Source organism: Diadema antillarum, unplaced genomic scaffold (assembly GCF_040938485.1).
Source record: "Diadema antillarum isolate AM-2024a unplaced genomic scaffold, OU_Dant_1.0 scf00000147, whole genome shotgun sequence".
NCBI lineage: Eukaryota > Metazoa > Echinodermata > Echinoidea > Diadematoida > Diadematidae > Diadema > Diadema antillarum.
In genome coordinates, this window is record NW_027271036.1 from 460,336 (window position 1) to 473,733 (window position 13,398).

The 13,398-nt window shown below is 36.8% G+C and overlaps 1 protein-coding gene across 1 annotated transcript in view; it reads right to left on the reverse strand.

Annotated features, from left to right (window-relative positions):
• Positions 1 to 5,091, reverse strand: part of LOC139721677 (L-threonine 3-dehydrogenase-like) — a 38,864-nt gene extending 33,773 nt beyond the window's left edge. The window contains exon 1 of the mRNA XM_071633007.1: positions 4,892 to 5,091. Within this exon, the coding sequence (XP_071489108.1) occupies positions 4,892 to 5,091 (200 nt within the window). The remainder of the gene's footprint in view (positions 1 to 4,891) is intronic.
• Between the last annotated feature and the right edge of the window lie 8,307 nt (positions 5,092 to 13,398).

Consider the following 13,398-nt stretch of genomic DNA (forward strand, 5'->3'; position numbering starts at 1 on the left):
GGCGGATCCAGGAATTCTGTAAAGGGGGTGGGGGGGGGGCACAACTAATATTTCTGGTGCCATGTGTGGCTTTCATTTCATTTTTTCTTTTTATTTCTTTTGTTTTTAACGAAAAGTAAAGCGGGGTATGCGCCGGGTGTGCCCCCCTCTCGATCCGCCACTGAAACAGATGGTATAAAGATATCAAAATTCTATGCACACTTCATCAATCTATTCACAACAATTACAAGCAAAGAGTAGCTCATCTATCCTCGTTTCGGACAAGCGCATAGACATATTTTCTGTGCAACCAAAAAAAAAATGGTCTTTGAAAGTCTAAAATCTTCTAGATTCTCCTGTACTTCATAATCAGACTGACATGAATCACCTTCAATGTGATTACTTATTTAAATCAAAGTGCAACTTCAAAATTACAACACTTGTTTTCTGAAACATTTGAATGAACCAAGTAGATTCCAGAATCACTGAATGATGGTACATCAGGCTCCGGATGCCCTAGAGCAATGTAAAGTTCATTAAGTAAGTTATATATTTGCATTACTTCTTTAAATTTACAGCATTTTTGAAAAGCTCCCCCACCCAACTAGTATGATTAACTACATACTGTCTATGATGATGACAATGAATGTTAACATTTAAGAACATGTATGTGTCGTTCAGAGAGAAATTAATGGAAATTGTTCCATTCATGGCTGTACACTGTATCTAATTTCTCTGAATGAGTAAGAAAAACCACAAAGTTCTATACAAAGTAAAATTGAGTTTTGTACACATTGTCATACGGAATGAAAGGGCAGTAGGTGCTATAAAAACTTACTGATTATGTACAGTATTATCAATCTTCTAAACTAGTTATGGTATGCCTGATTAACTTTCAAAAATCAGTAAAATACACTTGATAATTAAATTAAAAAGATGTAAATCATGAAAACATTAAAAAGAAGCATCTTCCTGTTTCTAAGTCTAACATCACAACAGAAAAATATTTTTAGCTTTATCCACTCATGGGGGAAAAGAAAAGAAAACTCATTTTATGCAGTGGCTTCGGTCAATACCAAAAATCAGTACAATACATTTGATAAAAATGAGCAAGATGTAAATCATGAATATATTAAAAAAAGGAACTATGTACAACTTGTACCTTCTTTTTTCTCAGTCTAACATCATAACAGAAATCTATTTTTTAGCTTTATCCATTCATGGGGGAAAACAACAACAACAACAACAACAACAACAAAGCAAACAAACCATCAGTGGCTTCAGTCAATACCAAAAAACTATTATGCCTACACTTGATGATTAAATGGATATGACATAAAATCATGAAAATATTTTTTAAAAAGGAGCCGGTTCTCTTTTTCTCAGTCACACATCATAACAGCAGTCTATTTTTAGCTTTATATCCACAGAGACTCCAACCCCAAGCAACTTCTGATCTGGAGATTCTCCCGCCCGAAACCCCTAGCAAACGGGAGACTCCAAGTTGATGTGTGCGAAGCGCGAAGTTCCTAGGGTTCTAGGTGTTCTCTGGTGTTATCTAAGGCTTATTTTTATGCCTCCGCCACGAAGTGGTGCCGGAGGCATTATGTTTTCGGGTTGTCCGTCCGTCCGTCCGTCCGTCCGTCCGTCCTTCCGTCCGTCCGTCCGTCCGTCCGTCCGTCCGTCCGTCCGTCCTTCCGTCCGTCCGTCCTTCCGTCCGTCCGTAATGAATTTTGTGGACAAGGTAACTATCAAAACCTGTTGAGATATCCTAATGAAACTTGGCATGTATGTGTATTAGGGGGTGAAGTTGTGCCTATCAACTTTTGGGTGCACATGCTCAAGGTCAAAGGTCAAAAGGTCAAGGTCAAATACATAAAATTTCACTATTTCCACCATATCTATTGAATGCCTGAAGATATTTTCTTGAAACTTAGTGTATACATGTATTACCCAATTAGGATTGTCTGGTGAAAGTTTGGGTCATGAGGTCAAAGGTCAAAGGTCAAAAGGTCAGGGTCAAATACATAAAATTTCACTATTTCCACCATATCTATTGAATGCCTGAAGATATTTTCTTGAAACTTAGTGTATACATGTATTACCCAATTAAGATTCTCTGGTGAAAGTTTGGGTCATGAGGTCAAAGGTCAAAAGGTCAAGTAAAAATATTAAAACTTCTTTTTTTTCTCCGTACCTTGGAAAATTGCTCAAGGTATCTTCATGGAACATAGTATATACATGTACTGACTGGAAGTGATTATCTAGAGAATGTAGGGTTCATAGGGTCAAAGGTCAGGGGTCAAAGGTCAAGTGCAACACTTCAAAATTTTACTATTTCCCTCATATTTATGCATTGCCAGCAGGGTTATTTTTTTTTTACACTTGGTGCATGCATGTATAACCTAATAGAAATTCTCTGGAAAGTGTTTTTTTTTCTTTTTTTTTTTGCCTCAAAGGTCAAAAGGTCAAAGATCAAGTGAAAGTGCTGAACTAACTTTTTCCTCCATATTTCAGAAGTGGCTCAAGTTATCTTGAAACTTAGTACATATTATGCATATTCTACCTGAAAGTGATTATCTTATGAATTTTAGGGTCAAAGGCCAGATGAAAATGGTAACAATTTACTATTCAATTCAGAAATTGTACTTTTTCTCCATACCGGTACCTTGAAAATTACTCAGTGCATAAATGTATGAATGGGTCAAAGTCAAGTTAAAGTCCTTAAATCCCCAAATACATGCTCTCCTATTCATCCAATTAAACCTAGGTCAAGGAAGGTAAACATTCAACACATTTGTGACAAACTTGTCATTTCAATATTTTGCCAATTTTGTGAAAATGTAATCACACATTGTCCACATGTATTATCTAGACCTATTGGGAAAATCATGCATTAAGGCGGAGGCATACCAGTCGCCAAAGCGACATTTCTAGTTTCAACATACGATAGCAATAAGTAAGAAATCCTTTCCACCGGGAGACACAGAGCCAGGGCGGGAGAAATCAAATCTCAAGCGGGAGAACGGGAGATTTTGCAAAAATGGGCTTTCGGCGGGAGATCTCCCGTTGAAAACGAGAGAGTTGGAGTCTCTGTATCCACTCAGCCAAGGGGGAAAATGAAATAAAAAAGCTTATTATATGCAGTAGTTTCACTCCATACCACTCCATGGAAATGTGCTGGTGGTATAGACAGGTGTTTTAACCTGATTTGCCACTGCACTCACAGGTGACCTTGCAAGTTCTCTTTCCATCAATGTGATTCTCAATCAAGAATTTCACCACTCGAAAAATTACCTCACAAGCGTCGGTTTGTGAAATATCACTACCGTACCAAAGAAACACCCCATTTACAGTACACACTGCTGAATGTCATGTTTCCAGACTACTCTGCTCTATCAATCAAAGTGTTCTTATCGCAAGTGGTAAATAGTTGAAGATGAGTTCTCTGTTAGTTTCAGTTCAGCTAGGTAATTTTCTATTTGCATACCCCAAGTACTTCACAAAGAAATTTGAAGTGGGACCATCAAATGAACTGTATTGAAACCACAAAGACTTCACATCAATTTTTGCTAACATAATATACACATTTGTGCCATATCATATCATAATATGAGAGTCAGTAGTACATTGTGAGCATTTAATATAAAAACAAAGTGCCTTACCTTGTAACCAACTATTCTGGTATTCTGTATTTTAACACTTTATAATTCCAGGGTGACATGTGCCCGAATTCATGAGTCAATTGGTTTAACTGGGTTTCAAATCAAGGTAATTCCTTTCTTACAGTAAGGAAATATGCCTGGCATGCATGAATGCACAGGGACAAGACTAGTAGTATCAGTGTGATAAAAAATGCCTTATTTAAGTATCATTTTTCCTTTTAATATACCATACACATATCCTGTATATCAAAATCAATTGCAACAGACATACAAGAAGTATGCTGAGAATTAACATACCTCCATACTAACCACTTCTAATCTGGCCCTTATCCATAATATAATAAATGAATGAATAAATGAATAAATTTATGAATGAATGAATGAATAAATACATATATAATATAGAAACAACTCTATATCTAAATAGAGAAAGAAAAATATACATAAACAAATAGATGATAAATAAAAATTTATGATAATTTATACTGAGGAGCAGGCAGAATTCTTGGAATGACAACGATGAAAACACACCAAGATTTATTGCATTGTTACCATGTTTTTCTTTTTTCACTTGAAGTGTAGGCCCTATCTGCAATGTCCAGGAACAGCAGGGCACGTATGTATCGAGTATTGTGCAGCATAGAATTGTAGCTGTAGTGCTGCATGCACCGACAGTAGTCCACATCATTGGGAATAACAACTAACGTTATACACAGCTCTGTTACTGTTACGCAAGTGTCACGCACGGTGTCTGGTCAGGCAATGTGTAGACCTTTAGTTCTGCTTTTCGTATGGGAGCAGAGGGTACTGTATGAATGGTATGTGGCTTTAAAATTTAGAACTTTCTATAAAATAGAAAAATTAAAGACAACATGAACAAGCTGACTAAATCTTCAAATGCAGCAAATTTCTGTTCATTTACGATCAGTAAATAGTATTCATATATGTTCTACATTTGTGTGCTCATCTTTCACTTCAGCATATCATGTCTATTCTAATAGCTATAGTAAGTGTGCAACTGAAATACAATGTCAGATACAAGTTTTATCATATTCGATGGAATACCAACATAACATTGCAACAACCTTCCTTTGTGAACCCTTCTCCATATGCCATGGAGATGAGTGAAACTTAACTACCCCAGACTTTCATTTATCATTCTTTAAGTTTGGTTTGTTTGTGTGCCTACTTTCGAAAGATATCAATCACTTAAAAGTGTTCAAATGCCTGCAGTTTAATGTCCTTACCTCGGTATGAGCGAACATCGACGTCCAAGTATCGTGTGTAAGTCCGATGAACAGATCGTAGCGAGACGAACCTTGGCAAGGATTTCACCAACTTTCAATTCTGGAATGTGAATTGTTTCAGCTAAAAGTGAAGGGCTCCTGTCAGCTCCAACAAAAACCAACCTATGGCAGAGTGGCTCCCCTTCCTTTTTCACCGACATGGCTGAAGATCACAGATTTTGAAAGAACAAAACGGGAAAAAGCTGTCTTGATACTCCGCTGGTGTCCGCTGGTATACACGTACGGCTCATAACCGCTCACACTGCCCTAACCTCCCCGGGGGCAATCCTCACAGTGCGCTGCATGCAGTTTGTCAAACAGCTGGTTACTGGTGGTTGTGTATCGCGACCGTATGGCAAGCCATATTACTTTTTAAAAAGATTTTCTGATATCACGAATTCCCTTTCGTGATATCAAAAATTCGAATTTCTGATATCACAAATTCAGTTTTTGATATCACAAATACCCATTGGTTTATCACGTAAAACCAATTTTTGATATCACGAAATCGAATTAGTGATATCACAAATTCAATTCGTGATATCACGAATTCAATTCGAGATATCACGAATTCACATTCTTGATATCAAGAAATGCATTTTGTGATATCACTAATTCCAATTTGTGATATCATTAATTTACATGGAATTTCAGCACATATCTTTCGCAAAGAAATCATTTGATTTCGAGCATTAGTTTTGCGCTGAAATTCAACCGTAAATTCTAGCCTTAGTTGAGGGCAGAAATACACAGGGAATTCGAGCTTTAGTTCAGTGCAGAAAACCAACGGGAATTTGAGCGTTAGTTGAGCGCAGAAATACACAGGGAATTCGAGCATTAGTTTTGCGCTGAAATTCAACTGTGAATTCGAGCGTTAATTGAGCGCAGAAATACACAGGGAATTCGAGCATTAGTTTTGCGCTGAAATTCAGCTGTGAATTCGAGCGTTAGTTGAGCGCAGAAATACACAGGGAATTTGAGCATTAGTTTTGCGCTGAAATTCAACTGTGAATTCGAGCGTTAGTTGAGCGCAGAAATACAAAGTGAATTCGAGCATTAGTTTTGCGCTGAAATTCAACTGTGAATTCGAGCGTTAGTTGAGCGCAGAAATACACAGGGAATTCGAGCATTAGTTTTGCGCTGAAATTCAATTGTGAATTCGAGCAATAGTTTAGCGCAGATATTCCTGTGGAATTTCATGTGTTATCTTTACATAGTATACATATAACGATAGTTACAAAAAAACCCTAAATGAAGAGTTTTCGCAACTCGTCTTCATTTAAAGTGATTAGGAATTGGTTTTAAAATAATCGATAAAAATAATTCGTTTAGCAACATATCTAAAATGCCATTATTGATATGTTGTCAATTACTTCAAAGTCACAAGGATTATATTTTTATTTTTTCCATTTCTCGCCACTGATTTGGCAGAGACTGGTTGACTTACAACTTTTGTTTGCGTTTCTCTTTACTCTGTCACGTGAAAGATACTCTCTCCCGACCTCCCCCTGTTACTCCTCCGAGTTAATAAGAGAAATTTCTCATTGCGCAGATTAACAAAATTGAAGTCCTTCGGACCACCGCTTTTTTCTTACTACAAATTTTAACTGTTTGTTTGCCATGCATACCGCTGCATAAACTCCTCATAAGATCTGGATAGGCCCTATCTTCACTCTTCTTGCTCTGGTCTGAAGACTTTTGGGCTTGTGCATTCCAGTTTTGTTCTCCCCGGTTTTGGTTCTTGAATAAACTTTCCTATAATAAATTACACTTTAAATTATTTTACAAAATCATGAACATATTGGGGCAGGCAAACTGTACACCTTACACTATTGGTCTTAATGGATACACCCCTTTGTTCTGGAGGACTGATTTTGAGGAGTGAGAAAATGTCTTTAGGAGAAACACGTTGCTTTATGTGACCACCAGCCGACACCAGTGGTGGACATTTGGCAAGTTTACGACTCCCTCTCGCACCCTGCATGACTCACAGTCTCTCTATCTTATTCTCCGCTGCTGACATACACAGACCAGAGGGATGATTGCCCTTGGTCGGTCCGCCGCAATACAAACACATGGTATGCTTTTATAACACACATACACATACAACCACACATAATTATCATCGATTTGGTGGAAGAGTCTTACTGTAAAGGGGATTACCACATGAAAAATGAATTATAGTTAACAATAATGTAGTAATAGATGACAATTTGAGGACGAAACGATAAATTAAATGTAGGCCCTAAGTGTACAAAGTATCATTGAATTCATGATAACATGTTGCAAAACAATTGATTTGTATCAATAATTCATCGAATATACCTTGATGATCATTTAGGGAATGATGGATGTGTAAATCTCTCATATATAGTTATTTGTATGTTGAACATTGTTCTAAAAAAAGTTAGTAGTAGTGTAACACCTTTATTTTGTAGCGTTGTTATTCTTCGATGGCGTTTGGCGTTGTTACATTGGTAACGTTTCTCGACAGCACACAGAAGAGACCAAGAGACCAGTTCATATCATAAAGTATACAATTCCGGGCTCTTTATTTAATCACGGTAGGATATAACGCTTAGCAGAGATATATATTAACAGGTACTCCCCATCAAACGGCCATATATTGCCCCTAAAGAGGGATGGCAAGGGAGACCAACGCTTTGTGTGTCTCTACCCGAAGAGGGTGAAAGAGAGAACTCTTTTCAAAAGCACATGGTCACCTTTATAGTACATCTATACTCAAAGGAGGGGCTTAATCTAGATAATATTCAAATATTCAAAACAGAGGGATTCAGATTATAATAAAACAAAGGTGTAAGTTAATAATGACCACTGTCAATCCATGGGTCACTGACACCAGTGACTCACATTTTACATGATGGGGATGATGGAAGAGAAACTTAGCACTGCTAGACAGTGGGGAGACGAGTTATCCAGAAATGTTTGTGGGAGAGGTTAGGCTCCTAGGGAGGTAGGGTGTGTAGACTGACCACAGGATGTGATGACCAGTCGGGTTGGACAAAATTCTGAGAATAGCACTGAGGAGTTTTCCCTCAAGTCTGTAGTGGTTGAAGCTCGGGTTTGCGGCAACAACACTCCTACATTTGATATATTACAGTAGTATACATTCCATCTGAATATCAGCTCAAAAGTAATGTTCCAATTCTCTGTGTATTTCTGCGCCAAAAAAAAAAGACCGCTCGAATTCACGGTTGAATTCCAGCATAAAACTAACACTCGAATTCCCTTTGTATTTCTGTGCTAAACTAATGCTCAAATTCACAGCGATTTTCTGCACTGAACTGACGCTCGAACTCCCTGTGTATTTCAGCGCTCAACTAACGCTCGAATTCACAGTTGAATTTCAGCGCAAAACTAACGCTCGAATTCACTTTGTATTTCTGCGCTAAACTAATGCTCGAATTCACAGCGATTTTCTGCACTGAACTAACGCTCGAATTCCCTCTGTATTTCTGCGCTCAACTAACGCTCGAATTCACAGTTGAATTTCAGCGCAAAACTAACGCTCGAATTCACTTTGTATTTCTGCGCTCAACTAACGCTCGAATTCACAGGGATTTACTGCACTGAACTAACGCTCGAAATCCCTGTGTATTTCTGCGCTCAACTAACGCTCGAATTCACAGTTGAATTTCAGCGCAAAACTAACGCTCGAATTCACTTTGTATTTCTGCGCTCAACTAACGCTCGAATTCACAGGGATTTACTGCACTGAACTAACGCTCGAATTCCCTGTGTATTTCTGCGCTCAACTAACGCTCGAATTCACAGTTGAATTTCAGCGCAAAACTAACGCTCGAATTCACTTTGTATTTCTGCGCTCAACTAACGCTCGAATTCACAGGGATTTACTGCACTGAACTAACGCTCGAATTCCCTGTGTATTTCTGCGCTCAACTAACGCTCGAATTCACAGTTGAATTTCAGCGCAAAACTAACGCTCAAATTCCCTGTGAATTACTGATATCACAAATTCGATTTTGTGATATCAATAATTCAATTCGTGATATCACAAAATAGAATTTGTGATATCAGAAATTCGCATTTGTGATATCAAAAATAAGAATTCTTGATATCACAAATTCAAATTAGTGATATCAAAAATTTATTTCGTGATATCACAAATTCGAATTTGTGATATCAAAAAATCATTTTGTGATATCACGAATTACCATTGGTTTTTCACGTGAAACCTATTTTTGATATCAAGAATTCGAATTTCTGATATCACAAATTCATTTAGTGATATCTCAAATTGATTTTTAGATATCACAAATTCGAATTTCTGATATCACAAATTGAATTTGTGATATCAAGAATGGATTTTGTGATATCACAAATTCGATTTCTTGATATCACAAATTAAGTTCATGTGCTACACTTACGGGAATTTGTGATATCACAAATTGAATTCTTGATATCACAAATTGAATTCTTGATATCAAAAATTTGATTTTTTGATATCACAAAATGGAATTTGTGATATCAGAAATTAACTTTAAATGTAAAAAAGGCTTGCCATACGACCGCGACTTCCCTACTAGAAGCCAGGAAGTGAAGATCCAAGTGTTGCGCTGAGCTAGCCTCTATGCAAGTAAGTATCTGTGCGTTGAACCGTGACGAATTTTATTCATGTTCTAATGACCATCACATTCCCCACTTAAATCAAGTAAACAACACAGAATAGGTACACACGAAGTTTTCTAAGCACCATTACCATTAAAGTCCTTATTCTTTATGATAATGTACTTTCAACAAATAATTAGAAATTTGAGTTGAGGCTACACGAAGTTGCTAGAGGTGCAGCCACGCCCCCACACGGGCGTCACGTTTGATATTAAATACCTCATGTGGAACTTCAAAGATAGAAAACCGAATAATTATGACTTCAGTGGCGGATCCAGAGGGGGGCGCAACCGGCGCACGCCCCCCCCCCCTTTATTTTTCGTGAAAAACAAAAGAATTAAAAAGAAAAACAATGAAATGAAACCCGGAAGTGGCACCAGAAATATTAGTCACGCCCCCCCTTTACAGAATTCCTGGATCCGCCCCTGTGACTTTGATGTGAAAACAACAACAAAACCAAACTTAATCGAGCATTAAGGTAATCGCAGCACGTTTGATCTCCTTACTCATGTGATAATGAATGACAGGGTGGTAGATCATCCCTCTTGTGTTAACTCAATACCTGATTTGAGTGGAGCTACAGTAGTTCTAGAGTAGATACAAATTGCTTTCATGTTCTTTTATCACAAGCGTTTGAAAGCGAGTGTCATACTGTGATATAATACTGCATATACATGTATACCATAATATCTAAAAAGTGAACTGAAGTTTCTGTTGTGCTTCAAATGATCATTCTTATTTTTAATCTTTTAGTTTTGTCTACAGGTTATTTCTTGTGTCCAGGCCAGTAATCTAGCCAATTTAGGATTTTTCCCTCTTTTCCTTGTCTTCTTCAAAGAAAAAATCACCACACAAGCAAGGAGTAGTTTGTTCTTTTGTTACTTTGAATATTACTGGTATAGCTCCTATTCATACACGTACACACATAAACACAGCACACACACACGCACGCGCGCACACACACACACACACACACACACATATATATACATGTATTTCTAATGGAGGGAATATGAAATATATTGGGAATGTTGAGAATGAGCCCAGATAGCCAAGATGAACTCCGTAAACATTTAAATTGCCACTACTCAATCTACCCACCATGATTTGCTTAATGCTGGAATTTTGTTTTAAAGTATTTTGCATGTTGATGAGTGCTTGATTGTATACAACTGTGAACTATAAACTAGTCTGATAACAAAGAGTATGAAATCTTACAAGTACAGCAGTAAAAATTTGATCAGAATCCCATTAAAAAATTAGGGAAGTTATGAAATTGTGAAGTTTTACTAAATTTTGCAAAATAGTTCTCGTACAGGTGATATGAATATGCAAATGAGTGAGCTGATGATGTCATCACCTCACAGTTTTACATTGATCATGTAAAAAAAAAAAAGATGAAAACTCAATGTTAACCCGTTATGAATATGTAAGACATGATGTTATAACTGGTTGAATAACTTCACAATAATGATCAGTTATACAGCAGGATTTGATGGTGGGGCATAATTGCATTTGAATGAAAACTGTAAATCTAATTTTATGTGCAAACTATATGGCAAGTTGCGAGGGGATGACATCATCACTTCACTATTTGCATATTTATATTGATTGTTTAAGAACTGTTCCATGAAAAATTAGCAAAATCTAAAGGTGTCATAACTTCCTTATTTTTCGTTCCATTTTGATAAAATGTTCATAGTTGTGCTAAAAAAAATAATAATCCTTCTTTCTAGACTAACTTTTACCTGCACTGGAATTCCCCTTTAATGTCAACCTCCCATTCCCTCTTTACAGTTCATATACAAACCTTTTCTCTTCAGCAGTCAATTCTCATACATTAAACTCGTAGATACACAAGGCTTAAAGGGGAAATCGACTCCAAATATAAATTAGTCTGATAAGAAAGAGTAAAATATTATGAGTTCAACAGTAATATTTCTATTGAAAATGAGTGAAAAATAAGGAAGTTTTGACATTTTGAAGTTTCGCTGATTTTTCAGGAAACAGTTCTTGAACGGTCAATATGAATATGAAATGGCAAAGACAGCATGTCATCCCCTCACAACTTGCTATATAATTTGTACACAGAATTTTGACATTTCCAGTTTTTCATTCAAACACAATTATGCCCGAGGCTCAAATCCTGGTATATCTAACTGGTAATTATTCTGAAGTTATTCAACCAGGAATAACATCATATTTCGCACTTCAATGCCAGAAACATTGACTTTTCATCATTTTTTTGTACACGATCAGTGGATAATTGTGAGGGTATGACATGGTTAGCTCACTCATTTGCATATTCATATACACTGTACAAGAACTGTTTTGTAGAAATTAACAAAACTTCAAAATGCCATAACTTCCTTATTTTGCATTTGATTTCAGTCAAATTCTAACCATTGAACTCATAAGATTTTACTCTTTTTTTTATCAGACTAACTTATATTTGGAATAGATTTCCTGATATTGGCAGAAATTGACATGTTGTAAAAAATTGTTTAATGTACAAAATTTAAAACAATGCTGCAGTAAAGACTGATAAGATGGTAAATTTAATTTTCAAATGACACCAACAGTTACTGTACAAGTAACCTAACTGCCAAAAAAAAAAAAAAACCAACAACAAACAAACAAACATGTATATGTGACCAAACTGTAGCCACTCTGAACATGATCTTTCAAGGTTTTTCTTCCCGGATATGCATCTAATGCAGGGTTTGAGTCATTGAATATTACTGATGGACCAAGTAAACAAGAACCTTCTGGATAAAGTGTCAACTGAGCACTGAGAAAGTTAAAAAAATGCATGATTTATCATGCTCTTTTCTCTAGTCCTAATACACAAATTCTCTAGTTTTTCACTGTATATGACTATGATATGACAAAACATATGACCATGGAGGTGTAGCTCCATGATATGACATACTGAATCAAATTTCCTGCTCCAAGGACCTCTTCACACAGGGTTTTTAATCATGATTGCTGGTGACTTGGTATGGTACTGGCACACATTTGCCACAGCCCTCACACAAATTGATCAGCTTTCATGGTCTTTCATTGAAACATAATAACAAGCAGAAAAAGAGGGAGAAACAAAGAAAAGTGAGGGAAAGAAATTGAAAGAAAAATAGAAAAAGAGAGAGTTAAAAAATGGAAAAAAATGTTGTGTACTTTGTGTACTTTCTACACAAAGCACATGGTTTAATACCTGGCCAAACCATTTACTGCTCTTCCCGAGACGAGAAGAAGATCGCAATTATTACCCTAGCTTTGCTGGCTATCCTTTCTTTACATCTGTGTCCAGTGGGAAAGCATGGGCAAAGCTAACTATCCAAGGCAAGTATGTATGCCTTCAAGCAAAAATCACCTTTAGGGACTCCAGCGTAACAGTCCCGGGCTCTTTTCACTACAAAAACTTGACATGCTGGCAAGTCTTGCTGCAATGGCAAGAGTCATGGTAATGACAAGAATCTCACTTCCTGATTGACTGTTGCTAAGAGCATTTGCCATTCTAGCAAGAATAGATATCCTAACATTTTCTATGTAATCCATGGGGCCCGCAGCAGTCTTCAGTGGACCACAGTGCTCCTAAGATATGTTCACATCCTCCTCCTTGCATCAGTTTTTTCTCCAAGTCATGCAATGGTTTGTATTTGTCTTGATATGATCATCTCACTGTCAAGATGGAAACTTCTAAGTGATTATTATTATCATTATTTTTTCTTCATGCTGGGGCAACGCGAGCAAACTTGTTTAAAATATATACGCATGGATGGAGTTGTAGAGTATCTTCTAGAAAGGGCTGATAAGAT